The sequence below is a fragment of the Alexandromys fortis genome, unplaced genomic scaffold (assembly GCF_014885135.2).
Source record: "Alexandromys fortis isolate MF-2015 unplaced genomic scaffold, M_Fortis_MF-2015_v1.1 scaffold_113, whole genome shotgun sequence".
NCBI classification, from domain to species: Eukaryota; Metazoa; Chordata; class Mammalia; order Rodentia; family Cricetidae; genus Alexandromys; species Alexandromys fortis.
The window spans coordinates 1,417,636-1,443,011 of record NW_026067988.1 but is presented as its reverse complement, the minus strand read 5'-3'; the positions used below and the strand labels follow the sequence as shown (position 1 = coordinate 1,443,011).

Genomic DNA, 25,376 nt, shown 5'->3' with positions numbered 1-25,376 from the left:
ATCAGTGTAAGAGGTTTTTAGGATCACAGCTAATTGTATGAACTGATATTAAGATCAAATATATGTGTTTTGTTTTATTGGAAGAATTGTTTGACAATAAACAAAAATGTGAATTTTCTTGAGTATTTGCAAATATATTCTAAATAATAAACTCTTATTTTATTATAACTTTTACAATAACACATGAACTAATTTCCAAGCACACCACAAAATTATTTTAGCAATCTGCACAAATACAATTTTACACATGTCTTCTGGCAGTAATGTTTTTTATTCATTTGTATAAACTTTCTTTTTAAAGATCTATTTATCTACTCTACTCTTCCCAAACATCTGTACTGGGTTACGTTCGTTGCTTAGATGAGAATGAGACAAAATGTGTAAGGATAAAACAACACTCCATAGCTTTTAAAATCTGGGCATTTTCATAAACTTATGTAAGATTTTTTAAACATAAACCAATAACCTTGCTTTCTTATGCTACTAATGTGAAAAGATTCAAGGAGAATAAGAAAAAAGGAGAGGGGGAAATAAGAAAGGAAGAAATTGAGGTTGCAATGAGGCAAGGGAAGGGAGGAATGAGAAAGAATTGGAGAGGAAGGGAGGGAGAGAAAATCAACAGGGGGAATCCCTAATTGTCGATATTAGGAGTAGTCAATTGAAATGGTTGAGAAGAAAATCTGCCTGCTGGTACAGCTTCGGCACTAGTAGAAATATTATCAGAACACACAACCCCTTCATGATTGGATTTTCTGCGCAAGGCAAAACTCATGCTTGGTATTGCTATGTAAGCCAAAATCTATGACCAGACAGGGGAAAGGCCCTAGGGATCAAGTTGATGCTATTTGTTCAGCTAAATAATCACAGTAATAAAAGTTTGCTAAGTTATTAACTTCATATGCATAGATGAGTATACTCTACACCCCTATGAGAGAATATTATCATTCAGTAGATGGGGTTGATACAGAGAAGCACAACATGCAGAGAACAAAAGACTGAGAAAGCTAAGCTCAAAATGGAACATTTATCTTTCACCTCTTCTCCCCAGGGTTCAGGGATCACTGAGAATGAGCTGAAGGATTGGGTCTAAAACCAATGGTAGTAGATATTTACCATGAAACATATTGCAGGACACCCAAGGGTCATTTCACATAGAATCTCACATCAGCACAGAATGAATGCATAACACCAAATCAAAGGGGCAATGTGGGTAGGGCAAGGGGCCTTGAAGTCCTACTAGGAGATGAAGTACTATTAACAATTGAAATGGAGAATTTTGTTTAGCTAGGAAATGGAGAATTTTGTTTTCTCCGGGAATTAGACCTCCGGAGAGATCATTCATACTCTAGGAGATGGTTCTACACCCATCGTTGTGTAAACAGTACTAAATGGACTTAATGGAAAATATTAAATAATAGAGCACATAAAGTTGAGAGGAGGATAGGTGAGGAATTGGAAAGAACAGAATGTGTATCAAATTTGATAAAAATGCATTATATATATATATGTACAGAGAAAGAGAATGTGTATGGAAATTAGCATACAGTAATAAGGCCAAAAAAGAATAGCAGAAAGAAGATAGGGAAAATTCTGTATGATGTCAGCTATGCAAGATTCAAAGAAACTGGCAGGTTTTTTTTTTTTTGCATATTTGATTGCTGTGGTGGTTCAAGGAGGCAATACATTCCTGAGTGTTATAGCCCTTTCCGGCATCTGGCTATAGAATTCAAAGACAACTTCTAAAAAGCACCTTTCCCTTCCATACAGTTTACTGACAGCTTGCAAAAGCGCTTATAAGCCCAGGGTCATCAAGAAACAGCAGTATCACTTGAGAAATACCTGAATAAAATGAATCAATAGACCCAAAACCAGACTGATTACATCAGGGTAACAATCTTCAATCCCTTTAGGCATGCTTTGAAAACTTGTAACTGGGGAGGAAAAAAGTGATGTTTTGGCCATACCAATGAAGTCAAGATTATCATTTACAAAATGAAATATTATGTACTCAGTGTTTACAAAAAAAGGTGGCATCGTGAAATTTGCAGCCAAGTGGGTAAGCAGGTAGGAGTGGATGGGTGCGGAGTCTGACACCCAGACATTATTAAAAAAAAAAAAAAAAAAAAAAAAAAAAAAAAAAAAAAAAAGATAGGCTAAATTGGGTCCTCCCCTTGGGACTTGGTAAACCCCATGGAAGAGGGGGAGGAAAGTTTGTAGGAATCAGAGGGAATGGAGAACACCTGGATAATACAACGCACTGAATCCACTAAGGAGGACTCATATGGGCTCACACAAACTGAAGCAACAAGAATGGGTTCTGCAAGAGCCTGCATCAGATCCTCTATGGCTGTTAGCTTGGGGTTTTTGTGGGACCTCTTAACAGTAGGAGTGGAAGAATGTCTGTCTCTTTAGCCTGCTCTCAATTACTGGGTTGCCATGCCTAGCCTAGATATGAGACCACTTTCGCCTTGTCTTATAAAATCTTGTTTGGTATTGTTTGGTTGATATCTCTTGGAGGTTGGCTTTTTTTTTTCCTGAGGAGAAACAGGGGGAGAGTGGATCTAGGGGTACAGAAGGTAGCTGGTTAGGAGGAGTAGACCGAGGGGATATTGGTCAGGATGTATTGCATTACAGAAGAATCTATTTTCAATTTTAAAACAGATTATAATTTTAAATATTCAATGAAAGCTAACGGGTTTATTTCCAGTACATATAAATTAATGAATTAAGATCCATATTTCATGCAATGAAGACTTTCCTAGATATGTTTTAGAGATTCCCATCAATAATTTGCAAACTTTACTTTTGGGATGTGTTTGGCTATTTTGGAATAGCCTCTGTAAGTTCTTGCAGACTATGTGAGTCTGAGGTTCCTTCAGTGTTTCTTGGCCTAACCTTACACTTTCTCTCCCTGCAACTTATGGATCAGATGTTTGCTGTCATCTTCTGCCCCAAAGTCATGTCTGCTTGCTTTCACCCATGTTACCAGCCATGATGTTCATGAATTAATCTTCTGAAACTGAGAGAAAGCTCCCAATTAAAATCATTTTTACTAACGTTGCCATGACCACAGTGTTTAATCACGAAAATAGAACAGTAGCTAAGATATGCATCTCTGACAAAGATTGATACATTGAAGAATGGGTGACAAATGATCCAAGGCTCTAAGAAAACAGAGTACAAACAGGTCAGATCCAAGCTCTTAATATTCTGTTCAAGAGTATGCCTCAGTTAGCTCAACATTTTCACTGCACCCAGTTCTAATGGTCTGTGATCTGCTGTGATACTAACAGGCCTGTAACACAATGGCTTTTGATGTATATTTTAGATCCTTATTAGAGCACATGTAATATTCTCCACTTTTTAATCTTACTAAAATCAAGAATGAAGTAAAATTTTAAGTATAGTTGGTGAAAATCTCAAAACTACATTGAAAAATAAAGAATACTGTTCATATTTGCAATACTTTAGCTGCAAAAAATCTCTGTGAGTTCGAGGCCAGCCTGGTTTACAAGAGCTAGTTCCAGGACAGGCTCCAAAGCTACACAAGGAAACCCTGTCTCAAAAAAAAAAAAAAAAANAAAAAAAAAAAAAAACCCACAAAATGAACAAACAAACAAACAATCCTTTTGGTGCTTGTAAGTTGTCAATATGTATCTAGGAGGAGTAACAGCATATGTTAAAATCTACTTTCTTCAAATACTCTACTAGATATAATGGTTCATTTCAATTTGTTAGAAAATGAAAAATAAAAATTATTACTATGTATATGTCATCATAATAAATGTTTTTAAAATAAAGGTCACTATATTTGAAATACAGAGATTTTTCTAGGCAAAAAAAGACTAGTAAGTGTCATCATATTCCAAAGCTCTTGTTCTCTAATTCATTGGTTAGAAAATCATGTCTTTTCTAAAAGTATAAAAATCCAGAAAGAAGAGTCACAGCGGACAAAGAAAACTACTGAGGTATAAGAGAAGTTGACAGCCTTTGACTAGTATGTCGGGTGTCTCTCCACCACACTTCACTAATCCCTCAAAGTTAATTACAGAGCGGTGACTAGATAATGTAAAGAGATGGAGCATGGTATTTTTCTAGCACAATTAAGATTTTGTTTTGTCCTTTTAACATTTCCAGTGTATTCTAATGAATCCTGCTCTAGGCACTAACAAGGAGTTTGTAGTTTTAGTCTGGTAGCGGGGGTCAAGTGAACCACTGACTCCCAGGGCTACTCACGGCTGACCTGAATTGTCTAATTCACCAGCAGTGATGAATCAAGACTGATTCTCCCATGAAGGCCTGTTTCTTCTTGTTTAAAGCAATTTACTGACCACCATTCTCCTGGGTAAAATCCCCATCTCAAATAGAATGCTCAAGCTTTCTAGGGCATTGATTTTTTTTATAGCTATAAAAAGTTTGTTTAAAAATAATAAAAAATGAAAACTTCTGATGACCACTTTGAGTGAGATTGAAATGTGCATTTTCCCCAGCTTTAGAACCTTCTGTCCATTCACCCTTGGCAGCTGACCCAGTTCATTTGTAGAGTACAGAAAAGTCATTGTGTGAGTAGCATGACATATTAAATAAAGACCTGGCCAAGGGCAATTTAGCTATTTCCTACTTTAAAACCTTGATAAAATGCCCCCTCTCTTTTTTTCTCTTATTGGAACCCTCAAATGTGACTTACTTTGTGGTCTACTTAGGAGAATGTATAGAAAAAGTAACAAAAACGTCCAGCAGTATAAAAAGACAACTCTCCATTCTTTGGCTAAATCAACTCATCAACTATCAGTAGCACACAAATATTTTATATACTACTTTTCCTCTTTGGATTTACATACTTAGTGACACCAGAAGAAATGACGGGTGAATGAGCTAGGTCTGTTCAAATTATTTTAAGTATTCCAAACTCTCTTGACAAATAAAAAAGTGAAATTAAAAAGGAAATAAATATTACTAATAATTATTTTTGGCAAAAATTGCCCTATAAAACATTAATATTTCATAACATCAAACATACTTTGTTTCAAATTCATATTTAAGTGAACATTTAAAACTTAACTTTCCTACAAATGTATCTGTAGTAATTATCATTGCTTGTAGAAGGAAAAAGACAAATATGTATATTTATGCGGCTATATACCTCTGTAGTAGTGATGAAATATATTCTGTAGTTTAGCTATATTTTTCTATAATAGTTGACTTCTCAGTTCACTCTGACTGACCACTGACCACAGACACATAATTCCATGACAAATAAAATATGGAATAACTATCATCTTGCTTAGTAGTTAATATAGCCTAAAAGCTGCCTTTCCCTTCTAGATGAATATTTTTAAATTTCTAATTCAATTAGCTAAGTAGAAAATTTACCCACATGTTCATCAATTTCTAAAACCCAGTGATTAAGCTCACTGCCCTCTGTCATCCTGTGTGTGATTCTAAAGGACGTCATTATTCTATCCAAAACAAAATTGACGAAAGCTCTTAGGCATGTCTAAGTTCTTCACCTGTAATCTCATTTATTACTGCTGCTTTAAGTATATTTGTACAGAGTGCATTGCCTCTGCTACAGAGAACTGCTACGTCTGTGTGTCTCGGTATATGTAAGCTGTGGTTTTCTGTGCTGATTTTGATTCTGACTCAAAGACAAGAACAGCCAAACACTTACACACAAGGAAATCAAAATCACTGCATAAAGATGTAGCTTACTGTTAGTTGTAGATTACATGAATTGTTTGCAAGGAGTTCTTAGAAGCTCTACCTACCCCATCACCTCTACAAAATTCCTGGGAAATGCGGCTCAATGGAACAAGCTAGAATCATTACATCGCAGAGTGAGCATGCCAAGAAATGCACGGAGAATAAGTGATTATCTAGCTCTCTCAAACTTAGTTTGATGAAAGGTTTTAAGATCATCAGCTCTAGATATTTGAAGTCAAAAAAATGCCCTTACAAAGCAAACACACATCTTGAAAATGATGGCATACAATTTACTTAGATTCTACTAGATTTCCTGGAGTAAAGGGTAACCTCTGCAGAAAGATGTGATGTAACTACACACATTGAACAGCTGCTAGTGAAAAAAGAACCTAATGAGAGGCCTGCATAGGCAGTGGCATGGTTCAGACAGGACAGAGGGAGAGAGGAAGAACGTACACAGATCTCTCTGCCTAGACAGAGAAGCAACTCAGAATTGTGGAAGGAAGTGAACATGAGAGCTGAATTACCAGAAGGGAACTTGTTAAGAAAGCCTGTCTGAGCTTGTGACCACTTCCAGATAGCGCTACAACACAGAAATGCCAGAGGCACAGTAATGTCTTAGGCAGAAGGGGCTAAATAGCCAGAGATTTATAGGAAAGTCACCTTAACTCCATTTCCTTCTCTAGCTAGTCAATGTGAAGCCATTTCAAGAGCAGGAGAGATAGTCTGTCTTGAGTCTTGAGTGTGTATAACGTTTGTTCTTTTGTTGTTGTTCCCTTTCTGGTTTGGATGTCCTCTTATTATCACTACTCAGTATTTCCCTTCCTTTAAAAAAGAATTAGAGAAACATACAAACACTTATCTAATAGTCTGTCTACAGTGAGCATTCTCATTATCATGAAAAAAAATAATATAGAAATCATTTTCATTGCCCATGATTTTCTTTATAAGCAAAGTCCCTCTACAGGAATGGCTTAGGATTGAGAACGATTGCCAAGGTCAGCTATAGTTCTTTGGAGGATGTTGGATTTAGACCAGATAAAACTACTCATACACAACCAAATTATCCAAAACTCAAAGCATAAATAAAATTTAAAAATCATATCCTTTCTTCAGATGGATCTTAGCCACATTCAATCATTATTTATTTGTGTTGTTTCTAAAGAATTCTTTAGAAGATAGCGTTCCACAAGAATGAATATATACATACATATATACATACATACATATATATTACTTCTCAATTACTATATTCCAATGAAGTCTATGTCATGAACTTTTAAATGCTTGTGCTGTAACCTCTTTGCCACCACAGAATATTCCAATAAATATTGTCTTTCAATTATATGTGCACATTTTAAAACCTTTTGATGGCTCATGAAATAAGCCATCATGTTGGCGCATACTACCTAAAGGTCAACATATCAAACGCACCATACTTCATCTATTTCAATGCATCTAACAATAAAAACAGCAAGCACAATCAACTGTCCCTATTTTGCAGAACAAGGTGACCATTTAAACAAGTTCCAGCACACTACTCAACCAGAACAGCCGCAAGCTATGAAGACAGGAAGAGGACTCACCAGAGTTGGGGTCCGAGTTGCCATCTGCTTCGGTCCTCTTGTCCGGAGAGGCTTGGTCGTAGAATTCGTCCTGTGGCTGAACCAGAGGAAGAGGGTGTGAGATCAGGGTTCCACTACCCACCGGCTCGTGGTCTCCCAGACCACTGTCACTGCAGCTTTCCTGGGAGCCATCCGGGAGGTGAAAGGTAACACGGCGCTGAGACTACAAAGAAGATCACAGGACATGCAGTTAACACTAGATTCTCCACGGCAGAACATTCATGCTCTGTAGAACACAAATCCAAAAAGTATAGCAAATGACACAGGACAAAAGCAAATTACGCAAGGCTAGGAATAAAGGGAAGAGTCACCGATCATCACTTTCGTTCTCTAGGTAATATGCAACTGGCAAATTACCACAATAAATGTCCATCTTTAATAATTTAAGGGCATAAAACTAATGTTAAGTGCCAGGCAGTGATGATTCACCTCTTTAATCCCAGCACTCCGGAGGCAGAGATAGCAGATCTCTGTGAGTTCAAGGCTAGCCTGGTCCACAAGAGCTACTTCCAGGACAGGCTCCAAAGCTACAGAGAAATCCTATCTCTCACCTCCTTGCCCCCCAACCCAAAACAAACAACAGAAAAACAAACAAACAAACAAACAAAACCTAATGTAAAATCTTGATTAAATGTAAGAAAAGCAAGGGAATATATTTATGAGAAAAAAATTAAGAAATTCCTAATAAATACACAGACTCATTTGCTTCACAGAACTAAATAATTCATTAATTCAACATTTCAAGTTTCTTGATTAGGCACTTTGCTTCTGGAGACTTTCAGGGTAGTGATCTAGTCAGCAACGTTCCTATACCATTCCTCTTTTGAATTTCCCCTCAAACTTTTGGAATAGCATAATACAAATAATAATGTAGAGTGGAAAGGGATTAGTTTGTTTTATTAAAGTAAGTCCAGAAATAATTAACTAAAATTGCTAATACAAAATTGATGCATATTGAAGGAAAGGATGTCATTCAAAACTTGAGAAAAACAGAGAGGAAGAGACTACTGAATTATTTCGATCAATGTCTCAGGCTTTACTACTATCCTATTTTTTTTTAAAGATAGCTCTGTAGAAATGTATTTAGAAAAATGCTTTGGCATCTACTGCACTGCATCCTGAATCAACACAAGAAATGAGCTATGATGTGCTTAAAATTACTTCAGTGAAAATCAGTGTTTCAGTACAATAAAAGCCTGCACTCTAACACAGACAAAAGTTCAACTTTCATGTCAATGTGCTTTTGTCTGATAAAACCTATGAAATATAAAAATATATGCAGTTACATGGGGGTGCAAATGTAAACTGCAGGGAATTACATATGTTAGTAACTGAGTATTATTGTACTAAAAGAAATTTCCATTCCTTCACAGTCAAAATCTATCCAATATAGTACTATACATGAATACTTTTATTGAGATTAAATGGCATTAATAATACATAGAAATAAACAAAATGCAAATAATGTGCATAATATAACCATCTCCTAGATTCTAATATTTGTTTATTCAAGAGGTAATCTATGGAGTATATTCAAAGAAACGGAAAGGCTGCTCGAGAGAAAATGCAGGAGGCAGGTGCATTGCAGCCCTATAAAATGCTTTTATAGACTGGCAATAGAACACAGCTTATTTTCTATGAGTCACTGGTTCAAATCCAGGTAAAAGTCATCCTGGAGAAGAGCTGATACCACTTTATTGCTTTTCAATGGCCTATGTGAAATGAGTTGATAGCTCAGTACATTTTTAATGAACTGACACCAACATCCCATAGACTATAATCATAACAATTACTAATTGTGTCTGATGTAGCACACTCCCCCTTTACACGCTACTGTTGGAAGAGCATCCGTCCTCTTCCAAAGGTTCTGGTGTACGTCTAGGTGAGTGCTATACAAAAGCAAGGCAGACACGAAAAGAAACTCCTGGCGTGAATCCCACTTTCTAAAACAAATCCTATGCTACATTATTTATTGCTATGTTTCTTCTCAATTGAATTTTAACTGTCAAGGAAAGAGCGCTTATCTGTTCGTATTTCAACATTCTAAATATACTATAATCTTTTCATGAAAAGTGAATATTAAGGGGATGTAACCCATCGGCCATTAGACATGATTGTCAGCCATGTTTCTTAACATGATTGTCCAAGAGAAAAGTCCACTGGTGTCAACACGAATAGACTCTTAATTATTTATAAACTGATTAATAAGGGATAAAAGCACAAGGCAAAGCTAAGAAATAAATCACTCTGTTATCTGATAGCCTCCATATGCATCATGCACATAAAGGAGTCTGTATTTCATGTATGATAAAGTTACCTTTGTGACAATTGGTAGAAGATCATTATGTTGCTGTAATTATACTATTTTCCCCAGTAAAATATTCCTCAACATATGCATAATCAGTTATCTCTTATATCAATAAGATAATTGTTATCTTATTGTTATGTTATATATGTGTGTACATATATGTTAATAGATATTTATTTATTGAGCATTGGAAAATAATTACATAGAATAACAAAACATTTTCTTCTAAGACTATTATGTTGAGTTTGTTAGACTCCATCTTTTACACATTGCACTGATATTTTATTTTGTGCATTATACATTTATTAGTAATGCATATTAGTAAATACAAATTTATTTTTATTTTAAACAAAATACTGTTTAAGTTTGAATGATGAAAAACTGAAATTTCTTAACTAATAAACTCAAAGCTGTTTAAAACTGATTGGCAGAATTGTGTAATTTTTTTTTTTTTTTAGTCTATGGAGGGGTAGGATGTTAACGTACATGCACTAAGAGTTTGTAAGTGGATACCATGGGTTGGAGAAAAATGATCAAGCATACATATTGCTCATTTGTTGCCAGAAATATCACTGACAGAATGAACAATGCAGGTGCAAAGACTGGATTTGAATACATTTCAATACAAGGAGAAGAACAGTGGTGCGTTATGAAAAGAAGTTGTGCTTGTTGTTAAGGAATCAGCAGTAAGTGTTGATCTGTGGAAGTAGAGCATGTGACCATATATCTGTTAATTCTGAGTTAGGGCTTATGCTCTGGCTCATTTAGAGGTATTTTATAAAGGATGAAATATAATATTGGCTGTCCAATAGGAGCATTGTAAGGTCAGAAATAATCAAACAAGAAGATTTTATGATATATAATGCAAGTTGTATAAACATGCTGCATAAAAACGTAATTGCTCATCGAAACAAATACATTTTATTAAAAGGTATGGTTCTGTCATCATTTAGCTAGTTTTAACAATTATTTCTTTCATTCCCTAAAATTAAGTGATGTAATTTTCAGTGAGAAGAAAAACACGTGATTCACAGAATTTAGTTTTTGTCACAGGTGCTGCTTCAGATTCTTTTGCTCAAGTAGAGCTTCTTCTAGAGTGAAACTCCAGGGATAACGATGAGGCAAAGAACAGTGCAGACCACATACTTCTCCTTAGAGAACAGATTTTGATAGAATCTTATAGACTCAATTCTAGCGTAATAAACTATATGCACTATAGCGTAATAAACTAATTAACACTAGAAAGATATAAATCAACGTGATAAATCTTCGGAGAGGATTCTAAATACACTTTAAAAGAGAACTTCTACAGCTATGTTTTCCAATGTGTTCAGTATCAAGTATAAGGAGCTATTTTTAAAAGCCAAGGAAATGGGAGGCGGTGGCGGGGAGGAGATAGAAATCTTTAATAAATAATTTTTTTAAAAAGCCAAGATTCAAAGAATCCCTCTAGAGATGATAAAGAAGAGGTTTTTAAACACAAATTACTTTATAGTGGTTCATTTAATTACTTACAACTGCTACACTGAACTAACTTTCTACTCACTTTTGGAAGTCCTTATAATAAAACAGTCACACCTATGAAGAATTTAGGCCTATTTTTAATCTGCAAATAATTAGTGATTTGACACAAATTTCTCATCCATCATATTTTTTCTCTTAAAGCAGTAAAGGTAAAGTGGTTGTCTTAAATTCCGGAAAACTAGAGTCAAGTTCACATAATATAAGCTCATTCAAAAAAACTTTTCCTAATATTAATTAATTTATTCACTAAACAATTATTTCAGTCCATGAATAGGAGATTTTCACTGCATTTTATTTTAAAGAATCAGATTGTTCTTTTATCAGAACAATGAAGTGTGTTCATCAACAATAACCCAAGCACGGAAAAACAGAGGGGAGTATTTTCTGAGTATTTGGTTTCAAAATAATCCACACTAGTTACCTGAAATAAAATTAAATCTATTGTTAATCAAAAACAACAGTAATAAACATGGGCTAGAAGAGTAATACAGAGTGTTGGAGTAGGCTAGCATTGTTGCAAATATGACAAAAACTTTTTACTTTACATGTCATTCAACTTTTGTAACTGAGAGTTAGAGAATGATAAGAACATCAGGATCTGTCAACAATATGAGAACTGGGTAGTTTTTGGGGGAATGTAGACACTTGATACATGATGAACTTACAGTAGAAATTTCCTGAGTCCATGGAAGTGAACGAGTCATTTTTCTGGCACTATAAATGGGACAGACAGACCATCAGGGGGACTACATAGTCGGCCAGCCACGCACTTTTATAAGGTCCTCTTTCTTTCTGCTTCATGCTGACTGCTTGGAGAGACAGCAAAGGAAAGGGTAGCAACACCGCCAACCGGGGTCACCATCTCTGTTCCTTCTTCAGTATTTATATCTTTCAGTATTTGAGAGAAAGGAAAATATTTATCTTTGGGAAAAGTGTTTAAGAACTGCTGTAATCAAAGGTGGATTTTGATTATTCAACAAATTAAGAACAAATTTTTGATAACTAAATTTATTAAACCTAAAGATTAAAAAAAAGCTCATGATTTCTGGTCACTTAAAGTCATATTGGTAGAGAAAGTGAGCTGCTTGCATGAGCTGTATTTGCTGTCCTCTTAAGCAATTTGTTATATACAGCCATACACTCTTTCATTTGGAGTGGAAACAGCCGCCTTTTATTTCTAACTCACTCCACAATTAGCTGTTTTATTTTCAAATTTTTAAATTGCATGGTAGATACTCTCGCTAACTTAAAGGTGATCTCTTAAATATGTAAATGCACTACTGTAAAATGAATTACAGAAAGGAAGGACATACTGATTTTATGGACTTTGTAACATATTGGGCATACCTTCTAAGATTCTTACTGACAGAAACCCTAATGGAAATGGCCTACAGCAGCATTTTTACTATACTTTAAATTTTATTTCTATTTGATTCTGGTCTAATGGGAGATTTAGGTATTATTTCTCCTTAAAAATATTTTATATATTTGAGAAACCCAAGAAATTTCATTCTTTGAATTCTTTGGGTGTGTAGACTGAATGCTTGAATTTAAATATTTGAAACATATACAAAACAAAAGAAATATTTCTTTTACATAGTTTTCCCTAGTAGAATGCCATAGAATAGAAAATGTTTTAAACTGACTTCACACCTTGGCTGGGGACATGTTCCCTCAGGGTCAAGGCAAAGAGAAAGGATTAAACATGTCACATTGCGGGTTATGATGTTGCTTATGTTCTTTAGTACTTGCTACCTGAGATGCCCTTAACCCATTTCTCACAGTTAAATGCTGCCGAGTAGGAATATAGTATTTTACCAGAGCATTCAAAATATAAAACGACTGCATTAAACCAGAGCAGCTGTTCCTGAATCTACAAGCAGAATTTTTGCATCTATAAATTATATGTACAGAAATGTAGAAAAACAACTCAGCAAGAGTCCTTTCCAATTTCATTTTCTAGTATAAACAAACCCATGTGACAAACTAGGCTACCCTCATCATAGTCACAAAATCAGCATACAAGATAATTACACCAATTTAATTAGAAATTATAGTAAATTAGGACTGTTATTAAAGTAAACTTATATAAGTCACTCTCAGAAGTGTAGAGTTAAGAGCTGGGGGGAGATTCTTTCTTTGATTAAGGATAGATTACTAAAATATATGTCTGACCTATAAATGATAAAAACAAAATTTGGGTCTGATTACTGTCCTGTATTTAGAACTCATGTCAGCTACCCTTGTAGAATAAACTAGACACAATAAGAATTTTTATAAAATTTATCTTGTTAATTAATAGTGTAAAAGAATTTCATAACTCCATTATAGAGCATATTTCGAAGTACAAATTATTTTTACAACATAGCTCCAAAGGAATTTTAAGTAATGTCAAACAATGGGGAAGGGCTTGTTCCTACCCAACTTAATGTGCCAGACTTAGCATTCAAAATATAAAACGACTGCATTAAACCAGAGCAACTGTTCCTGAATCTACAAGCAGAATTTTTGCATCTATAAATTATATGGAGGGGGGCTTACATGTTGAGAGAAGTAGATGGGGGTTGGGCTGGAGGGGAGGAGAGGGGGAACAGGGTATAGGTGAGAGGGAAAACTGTGGTTGGAATGTAAAAATAAAAGAAAAAACCATGGAACCAGCATAGAGGAACTAAAGCAAATATATGCAAATATACATATATATGCTCAAAGTTTTATTCTTCCTTGTGTGTTCAGAATAGTCTCAAGATCATAATTACCTACTAAGAATGCAAACTACAAATTCAAAATATTTGAAGACATACCATATTACAGAAAAAAAATAAACAGAGGAATAGAAGTCTTCTAGAAATTTCGTTAGTTCACACTTGTGTTGTCCAGAGGGTCTCTTAAATGATTATTTCCACATAAAATGTGGAATCTAGTTAAATGTGTTATCCAGTTGAAAATCTTTTCCTCACTATTTCAATTTGATTTTATTAAGTATTTCATATTTGTGTAGATGAAAAAACTTTAAGACTCTTTGAGAATCACTGAAGACATAGAAGTTTCATTGGAATATCTCTATATCTTATATTATATTATACCTAATATAATGTTCATCTGTCACTGTCAGACCTTGCATGACAGGTAACCAAAAGTTACTACTATATTCTCTTTGTGAAAAAAAAGAAGAGAAAAAAGGAAAATTTCACTGTGAATGTATTAATTGTCACAGCATACGTGAGTAGCCAGCCTAAGGCTCAAGAAAATAACTACCGATGAGCTGAATAATGATTTAGGACAGTATCAAAGTGAAGAGCCAATGGATTTAATCCTGCCCACCACGCTAATGTGTGGGAAAACAATAATTACCATAGAAATAAAAGATATTCAGTTATAGTGCAGAAAAATATAAGTACAATCCAAATATAAAAATATGCATAGATTGAATCATAAGAGTGACATTTTTCAATAAATATTAGGTCACCTTCTCCAGTAACTCCTAAAAGTGTTCTATTAAAAGTTGATAAAAATTGAGCAGACAGAAGAAATGAGGCAGATATGGGAGTGCTCTCATTGTACATCAATATCATAGCAAAAACCATATTTCATTTGATCTTGTAATTATTATAATGCCAATAACTTAGAAATGTAGGTAATACATTAATAATGGTAGATGAATGATGATAGGATAGATAAGCAATGTTAGGAATATGTACAGTTTGTATAATATTTATAGATTTTAAAGTTAAGTCAAGAATATAACATTTTCCCAAAATATTCAAGGTCCATACATTTGTGCTTGCAAATAAATATATGATATGCTACAAAGTTATTTTTGAACAATAATAATGACAGACATACTATGTGCTTTGTTGTGTCTGGGAACATATTTACTCATCCTTAGAGTGTAAGTTTAAAAATGTAGCAGAATTAATTAATAACATATTTATTTTTGGTGAAGTAAAGTCTAAAACCCACTATTGAGCTGGAGAAACTTTAAATTAATATCGATATATTCTGATGCTACAGGTTGCATTAAAATTGTCTTTGAGTGGAAATAATTGTCTCCACTTGCACACATGTCTCCACTTGCACACACTAAACATAAAAGTCTTTTTTCTTAAATCTCTTTCTACTTTTATTTATGAGAGAGTATTAAAAAGGGTGATAAAAACAAGAGAGAAATAACTGTTAATACTTAGAAAATAGTATTTTATAGAGTTTAGAATATATCTTTATTGATGGCAGTGGGTCCCTTGTTCATCCCAGTCACCTGGCTAGCTTAATCCCCAAAATAATCACATAGAAACTATTCATTTAAACACTGCCTAGCCCATTATCTCTAACTTCTTATAGGCTAACTCTTATGTCTTGGTTTAACCCACTTCTACTAAATCTATGTATTGCCACATGACTGTGGCTTACCACCAAGATTTTAACCAGTGTCTGTCTCTGTCTGTCTATGGCAGTGCCATAGAGCGTCTGCCTGTCTGTCCTCCCCAGCACTCAGTTCTATCTTCTCCATGCCTACCTAAGTTCTGCCCTATCAAAAGGCCAAGGCAGTTTCTTTATTCAAACAATGAAAGCAACACATAAACAGAAGGACCTCCTACACCATAACTTATAAAATCAATATACTAAAATTCTAAAAGTCTTTACTTAAATTCAAAAGAACACTAATTTTTATACCATCCTTCTAACTTCTGTGCACTTAATATTGGTTTAATCATAGTCATAAAACAAAAGATGCAAATTTTCTGAAACTTGTGGCTTTGTAATGGTTTGAGAGTGTGGGTAATGTTATTTAAGATATTTTCAGGGTTATACATATTTTATTTTAACTAATTGATTATATTCTGTTATTTAAGTTTTGATGTGGGTGTTGTATTATGTGTTTTAATTTTACTTGTGAGTTTAGCTATGTAAACATATACATACATATGCATGTGCATATGTGTTTGCATGCATGTAAAGATCTCAAGCAGAACATTTTTTGTGGAGTCTTTCACTGAAACTGAAGGTCATTGTTACTGAAATGTTTCCTGACCTATACTTTTCAGGATGGCCCAAGCACCGATCCCCTTTCTGCAGTAGCACACAACCACCATCATGCATGTCACGGGCTTTTATTTGGTTTTGGTAATTCTAGACTCATATCCTTGTACTTGCTTAAAAGATACTGGTTTTATTTTCTGAAATCGTTAAAATATATGTTTTTGTTTTGTTGTTTTCATCATTCATAATTTATGGAGTGTAGGTAATAATGATAATATCAGGCATTAAAATTGTATTTGAGGATCATTGTAAAAGTGAAATCCCAAAGTACTTTAAAGACAAACAGCATTAAGTTTAGTTATGAAAAAAAGGAGAATTTGAAGCATAGTCCTCTTCATAGCTTTTGATACATTTAAAACAACCTCAATCTTATCTCAGTTTATATGGAGGAAAGTTTTTTTTTGATCATAAATTTAGCAGTAATACTAAAGGTTGAATAAGATGAGATAGATGAATGGTTACAGACTTCACAAGAGGTTTAGAATTACAGAAATCTGATAAACCTCTCCAAGAAATTTTCCAACATACATGTTGAACAATAACTTTCAGATATAGAAATATTAGATAAATATTTCTGAAGGTGTTGTTAAATACTAATAGGTACAATATAAAGTCTAGATGTTTTATAAGCTGTAGAAATTATGTTTTAAGTCTTGTGTGCTCTGTAAAATATATCATATCACCAACTCTCCTAGTATCAAAGCCTTATAATGATCATAAGAAAACAGAGACACTGAGCTAGCTGAAATAAACATGAGAAAGATTTTATATATCTTTCCTCTTGGGTTCAATAGTCTTTGTTCTAAACAGTCTAAGTAGCTGAACTTTATTTCAAATAATAATAAAAACGAAAACCACTCTTATTGAAGATAGTCACTGTGATTTTGAGTCTCATATTTGAAACAGAAATCACTCCTACATCTCAGTGATAATAGCTTCTTGCCCTGTGGCTTTTTAATCTTCTCTTTGACAACATTACTGAGTCACCAATCTCAGTTATTGGTTGGTTGGGGATAATTTGTATCCCCGAACATAAATACAGGATTCAAACATGTGTTGAGTTCTTCTGCATGGAGAACCTTATTTAAACGTTAGTTGAGTCTATAAAATAATAAGAAACACTCAGGAAAATAAATGCAGTTCTTATATATTCTACAACTTGTCCTTATAACAAAGGTAAGTATAGCTCTCAGTCCTCATCAAATAAAAATCATTGCACAGTATATGGACACCATTCCATAAACAACAACTAGGCACATTGCAAGGGTCGATATATATTTACATTACTCAGCTTGCACTTAAGTCTCAGGATACCTCATGAATGAGGGGAGTTAAAGATTAGGCTGACTACATAAGATCCTAACAGAAGCAATATCAATAAACATACAAATGAGAAAAGGGAGAAATATCACAGGTACCACCACTGGAGAAAAAATACAGGCAACTAGTGACTGCTTAGAGGGAGAATTAACATGTCTCAGGGATAACTCTGCTATTTGGTTGTTAAATACAAAGGGGTAAGCCCTGAAACAATATATTGCACAGACAACAAAAACAGATTCAGGAGGTTTTATTTCAATATTTCTGCATATATGTGTGTATGTGTGTGTGTATGTTTGTGTGTATATGTATATGATAGTGATTATAAAAAGAGGCCACCAATTTGAAAGCAAGTGAAAGTGGACATGGGAGGGCTTGAGAGAAGAAAAGAAAGGTGGAAGTGAATGATATAATTTTATTTTAATTAAAATATTTTTAAAAGGTAGAGAGAATGCCCACAAAGGATGCACTCTAAAGCGGACATGGCAGTACAGATGGTAAAGCTACAAATATTTCAGCAATGTTTCAAAGACACTAAAGTATAAATTAATTTGCATCTGAGATGCAACAATTATGTATAGAAATGCCTTATGTATTTTTCTAGGGTTCTTTGTGCACTATATTTCACAACAAATAATGTAAAGAAATAGTTCAACCACAAAGTAGAATTTACACTACACTATAATTTAGCCTATGCATAAGAATTTATGAAAAATAATTCAGGCTGTCACTTAAAAAGTCCAGCTCCAGAATTTTATATTTTAAATCTTCAAATATATGTTTTCTAAAATGATATATGAGTTAGAAGCTTAGATTGTCTTTTTCAGCCAAATTGTCATAGTCAGCAATTGTAAATACATGTTACTGAAATAGTAGGAGAGTCATTATAAGATGTGTTCACTGGGACAATAAAGGTAGGGCTGCTATGTTGGTAATCAAACACTTTTCAAACAGGAATGAGGAGAATATTCATATCTTATACTATAACCCTATAGTTACACTATAAAATAAACAACAAAAAGGGGAGAACTATTAAAAAAATAAAGCTGCTGAAGTCACATATCCCAGTAGGAAATTTCCAGCTGTTGCTTTGCTAAATGGTCATGTCGTATCCATCAAATTTCCTTTTAAGTTGTTTTACTTACTCCTATATATTGAAACTACTGCCAGCTTTGATAGGAGAGAACTTTATTTTGCAATGGACCATAGTAACTAAGACTTATAATTACTCAGAGCATTGAGAACAATTGTTTGTTGAATTCTCTTCCTTAAATGGAACAAACAAAACACTCTACCAGTACTCAGGAAACATCACATAACAAAAGACAAAAAGAAGGTGAAGAAGTGTCTAATAAACCCTTCCTCTCCAACTTGTTTTTCAGTCATGGTGTTTTGGCACAGCAGTGGAAACCCTAAGGGTGTGTGTGTATGTGTGTGTGTGTGTATACATACATATATACACTCATACATATACTGATATACATATACATATATATCACAATATAATGAATTATTTTTGTTTAAGCTTTAATATTTATGAAACTGAACAATAGCGCTGGAGAGATGGCTCAGAGGTTAAAAGCACTGAATGCTCTTCTAGAGGTTCTGAGTAGTTCAATTCCCAGCAACCACATGGTAGCTCACAATCTTCTATAAAGACATTTGGTGCCCACTTCTGGTATACAAGCACATATGCAGGCAGAACATTCTATAAATAATAAATAAATCTTAGAAAAATGACAACAATTTTGAATCATGGTCTTAATGTTTGTGATGGCACAAACTGTTCAGAAAAAGAACATATGAGGGAATTCTGTAGAGTGTATACACATTTTCTGTAATCAATCCTTTATATAACAAAATAAATTGAAAAATTACCAAGGAAGGGAATTACATAGGTTTTACTAAAAAGAAAAGATACTTCAATCCAGTTTCAAATAATTTAGAATATGACAGTTCTTCTATGAGTATGTTCTAGTTAACATAATTTGTGTGTCTGTTTATATATTGATAAACTAATTCAGTATTAATTTATGTATATGTATCTGATTATTCTGTTATAAATTAAGCAAAATTCTATACATAACTATTTGTATTTCAAAAGTATTTCTGTAGTCACACATCTATTGTAATATTCAATCTTGTTTTCCTCTTATTTTCTTAGCTAAAACATTATGAATGCTCAAAGATATCCTTAAGGAAACATTTTACCTTCTGTTTAGGCTTAAATCAATTGTGTTGCTTTTACAGACATATTTCAAAGAGCTGCATGAAAATGGAATGCCATGCTGTACATAACAGAAAATAATTCTGGTCTAGTCCATGTCTTAGTGTGACAGACAGAAGAAGATAGATGATGACACTTTGGGAATTAAAGAATTACCTTTCCTGTAAGAGATCATAGAGCTTAATGTATATAGAAGGCACTTTATCTCAGCCTTCATACACTGAAAAAGCATACAGAGAATACCGCACAGACGTCTTGTTTTATCACTAACTTTCATAGATATGAAAATCTATACGACTTGCATCAGACCTGCAGTTTGCGTGATAACCAAACAAACATGTCAGTGAATCAGTAGTAGTGCCTAAGAGACTGTGTTAGAAAAGTAGTATTTTTGGTGCAAGGATATGATCTTATAACCTTATTCCTACCTACATTTGTACATACAATTCCTCTTAAAGTTAGAAGAAGTGTAAGTACTCCTGAAGAGGAAAGGATATTCACAACTGAATATTTAAATATAGTTTAGTAATATGTATCATATTTATCAATTTCTATATAAAATTCTAATTTAATATGTATTCTAAATACATTTTTTTGATTTTTCGAGACAGGGTTTCTCCGTAGCTTTTGGTTCCTGTCCTGGAACTAGCTCTTGTAGACCAGGCTGGCCTCGAACTCACAGAGATCCACCTGCCTCTGCCTCCCTAATGCTGGGATTAAAGGCATGCACCACCACCGCCCGGCTCTAAATGCATTTCTAAGTTTCCAATTATATCCAAGAAATTTTAATATTAAGAAAATTGCTAGATGGAAATGATACTCATTCTTACCTGAATAGCTCTCTCTGAAACTATAACATCAGAATGTCTGTAAAATCTGAATCAGGATGTTTTATGATATACAGTTATGTATCACATGATAATATGAGTATATAATGAGGATTTTTGTTAGGCAATTTCAGCATCATTCAAGCATATAACATATTCTGTATAAATGAAATGTTTGAATCTAAACCACTCCTAAACGACGTGGTACAGAACTGAGGTTATGAACTTGTACAGCATGTTTCTGTGAATACTACAGGCAGCTATAGCATAATGATTAATTATTAGTGCATTAAAACATAAAACTAATATTAAATTTATATGGTAAAAAACACAGTGGTCATAGGACACTTTTATGATTAGAGATTGGAGTTGGCTTTGAATGAGTAGGAACTAAGTGAATAAGACAGCCTAGGTAAGACTATATGCTCCTATCAAATATTCAAACACTGAATGTTTTATCAATATCAAGTCTATTAATATCACAGGTCTTCATGGCCAGCAACACCCATGGAGATATTATCTGTTGGGGCAGTGCAGTCTTTTTTCTGAGGTCCCAGCTACGGGACCTCTCTGAGTCTCTCCATTGTCACAGGCATAGGTAACAGAACTCAAAGGTTTCCCCAGGACTCTAAACCTCTGCACTCTATAACATCTTATAAAAGATGCTATTTTAAGTGTGCAAGCATATCTACTCAAATTGTTTCTTTCCTTTCTCATTGGAATTCTGAAGAGTCCTAATGTCCAATAAAATCACTCTTTTTTAAAGATTTATTTATTTATAACACAGTCTCTGTCTGCATGTATGCTTGCATGCCAGAAGCTGGTACTCATTATAGATGGTTGTGAGCCACCATGTGATTGCTGGGAATCGAACTCAGGACCACTGGAAGAGCAGCCAGTGATCTTAACCTCTGAGCCATCTCCTAAAATCACTCTTAATGAAACATGTAACACCATTGAAAGCTGAGGGGCTTCGCCTTCAAAATATATATGGAACTAGTAAATGTGTAAAAAGTTTACTTTCATATCTTCGTGTAAATCATCTGTGTTATACAGGTATTTTTCATTGTCTATTGCCTGCCCCAATCAGATTTACATTTTTTGTGACAGAAAATTTGGAATTTTATTATACTTATACAGTTAAGTGATGACCGAAGCTTCATCTTGGGCTACATGTATTGCCTTTCTTATATGGCCAAGAAAGAGTCTTGACAATAAGTCAAAAGCTTTCTAGAGCTCTCTACTTGGATTTCAACAAAAGAATTATCCTTCTTTCTTTCAGGGACTCTGATACTGGAGACTTTCTTTGTCACATATAACAGTCATTTCACTCAAGATCTTTCCTCATGTAAGTTAAATGGAATAGAACAAGTAATTACACATGTAGTTGGTGCTATGAAGGAGAAACTCAAGGTATAGTAGGAATAAACACTTGATATAGAAATATCCAAGCTGCATAGGAAAATCTTCAAATAAAGCAAATGGACAATAGTGTATGACTATTGTCATGCAATTGGGTTGTTACAATTAATAGTGTCAATGGCTTAAAGTTCTTTGCAAACATATAAGTAACAACTTAAGGTCAGCATTATAGATGCTTTTGTATGCACTTCTCCATAGACCATAAACTCTTTAACTCCATAAAAGGTAGAATTTAAGAATGTATTCATTAAGAAAAATATATGTCCAACCCCTGAATATCTTTTTATTTTTACTGTAGCACCTCAAACAAATGTAAATAAAAAATATTTAGTGGTCTTTACCTTTGATGTTAACAATTCTGGGTGTTTAATAATATTTGGAAACACTCACTTTTGTTTCATCTCAACCTTTCTAATTCTGCAACGATTTAATACAATGCCTCATGTTGTAGCGACCCCAACTATAGCATTATCTACTTGTAACTACTTAACTGAAATTTTACTACTTTTAGGAATTGTAATGTAAGTATCTGATATCCTGGATATCTTATATGTGACCTCTGTGAATAGGTTGTTTGACTCCCATGGGGGTCATGACCTACAGATATGCTAATCTTAGAAAAGTTGGTAATTTGACTTCATTGTATCTGCATTATTATCAAATCTTACATGAATAAAAAATGAGATGATTTTTAACTATGAATAAAACATTCCTCAAAGACAGAGATACTTATAACCCCTACTATGTGATGATATTCAAAATGTAGGTTAAATAAAACATGCAACAATTTACATCTATGACACATCATCATGACAAAATGAGACTATTGATTGTCTTACACATAAAGCAAATATGGTAACTCAATTAAAAGTACTGGAAATGATTTTGATTTGACATAAGAGAAAATAAATCACAAGCAGACAGACACCCCTGAGTTTAAAACTTAAAGTTCACATTGAAGCAAAATTAATCATATTCTGCCTACATAGAAACCATCTCAAATATTTTAATTATTTTCAACTGGAAATGTTTAAAATTATTTTAATTATTTAAATTGAATTATTTTAAATGTTTTAATTATTTCCACTGGAATGTTACATTATTTCCTAGAATGTATCTTTGATGAGGACTATAAGGAATCAGCAACTGATGACAACTGTATAGTAAAAGAAAATCTAGAATTATAATCTGAACTCCAACAGTTAAACAGTTACAGAGGATGGACTTCATTTCTGATCATGGATAGAATAGAGTAGGCTGAAATTATGCAGTAGGTGAACTAGAAAAATTTCTTTATTCTCGTGCAGAAAAAAAAATCTTTTATTTATTATTTAAATTTTATTTAATTTTCAGACTTCTAAACAAAGTGCTGCGATTTTATCAGTTTCCTTCCTTAACTTCTCCCAGATTTACTTCCATATTCAATCATATATGTATCATTTTATTTTATTCATTTTTCAACATCCACAAAGTCTAGTATGCTGCCTACACATTTTTGGATGTATGTTCTTCTATTGGAGCATAATTTATCTACCAGTGTATGTGTGTGTGTGTGTGTGTGTGTGTGTGTGTGTGTGTGTGTGTGTGTGTAATCACCGGTCTGGTCTGGTCTGCTATGGTTGAGACCAGTCTATTCTGGTCTGGTCCAGCCCAGTCAAGACCAGTCTGGTCTGGCTACCACTGGTCTGGTCCGGTGTGGTCTGGTTGAGACCGGTCTGGTCTGGTTGAGGCCGGTCTATTCCAATCTGGTAAGGTCTGATCCAGTTGGAACCTATTTGGTCTGGTCTATTCTGATCTGGTCCGGTCTGTTCCAGTCTGGTCTGGTCTGGTCGAAACCAATCTGTTCTGGTCAAGACCAGTCTGGTCCAGTTGAGACAGGTGGTTTTAGAATATTGTTTGTCATGTGCCTTAAAATATTTTTTCTTTATAGAATATTAATTCCTTAAAATATTTAGCAAAGCGATTATAAAACTTGGTGTATAGAAATTTAAGACACAAACCATACTTTGTGAATATATATTTATGAAAATCCTTAGAGAAAATAGAATTCAGAAATCACACAAAAGTTCTAAAATTTATTATTATAATGGTTATCTCTTATATAAACCTTTTATATAGATACACAATTTCTTGTAATAATAATTTATAGCTATATTTTGGCAGAGCAGAGATGATGGCTTCGGTTAGCATCAAAAAAAAAAAACCATTCTCAAATGTATTTACTCCTAATTGCATTTAATTTTATATTACAATGATTAATCAATATGAATGTCTTCATTTTCTGCTGCTTTAACTGCAAGAAATGATCTCTTCTGTTTTTATCCTATTATAAGGATCGTTACAAAAATGGGAAACAATTAACACCGGGTTTAATGCCTGAGTGCTATAGAGCTGAAGTAATTGCACTCAAGGTCTGCTAACTTTTTAATCAGGCATTTGGTTGCAAGCTGCTCGCAATTGATTCTGAGAGAACTAACCCTGTCTGACGAAGAAAGCAGGTGTGCCAAAAAGCAAGGCTGTTGGCACAACAAATGAAAGATTTTTAAAGGGGAAAGAAAAGAGGAAAACAGTAAAATCAACACAACATGCTTATCAGCAGGCTAGTTCCTTGGCTGGGCCTGTTATTGAACAAAGACAGTTGTGCACAGAGGCGCAATGGTGGCGGCACCACTGACCTAGCCCTTCATATAGCAATACTAAAGTTTAACAGTGAGAAACCTGTCCATCTCCAGTGTTAGTGAATTGAGTTAATTAACAGAGAAGACTTCAAAATTTCCATATTCAGCAGAGTTAAAACACAATCAGAGGAGTCTGAAATTACATTCTAATTAGAAAGGCTCCCTGTTCCTTGCATTTGGGATACTCTTTGAAAAACAAATTTGGTTAAGCACTTTGTTCTCTGTGAAAGAAAAAAAAAATATGAACTCTACAAATTTCCTTGAAAGCTAATGAATTTACTTTCAATTTAATAACTGTCCTAATGTTATTCTTCTAGAGCAGACTCACTTCTAGACCTGTTCTGTTTTGTTTTGTTTTTACCCATGTAAAATTGCATATACTGTTCAAGAACATGGGGGGAGTTTTAATATCTCTCCTGTTTTCTCTTTGAATAGATTTTCTAAGAATTCATGCTTTTAGAAAATTAGTTCATATTTATAGCATTTTACTGCAAGAAGTAGAGGAATATTTAGAAAATTACAAGTGTCCTTTTTAAATGATCATTGGGTACCCTGTTGATTTCTCTTTATCTGAACGAGTTCAGTATGACAGGTTTGACCATTTGCTGAGAGATTTCCAAAATAGTTGCTAGTCCTTTCTCGTGACTCCAACTCGGAGAAACAAGGACATTTCAACATCTATAGAAAAGTATGAAGCAGAATTAG

The 25,376-nt window shown here is 34.0% G+C and overlaps 1 protein-coding gene and 1 long non-coding RNA gene across 4 annotated transcripts in view; one reads left to right on the top strand and one right to left on the bottom strand.

Annotated features, from left to right (window-relative positions):
* LOC126511993 (uncharacterized) overlaps window positions 1-25,376 on the top strand; it is a 1,200,080-nt gene that overhangs the window by 423,574 nt on the left and 751,130 nt on the right. The gene's annotated exons all lie outside the window — the stretch shown is intronic.
* Pcdh9 (protocadherin 9) overlaps window positions 1-25,376 on the bottom strand; it is an 821,312-nt gene that overhangs the window by 284,492 nt on the left and 511,444 nt on the right. The window contains exon 3 of the mRNA XM_050159519.1: window positions 7,290-7,491. Within this exon, the coding sequence (XP_050015476.1) occupies window positions 7,290-7,491 (202 nt within the window). The remainder of the gene's footprint in view (window positions 1-7,289; window positions 7,492-25,376) is intronic.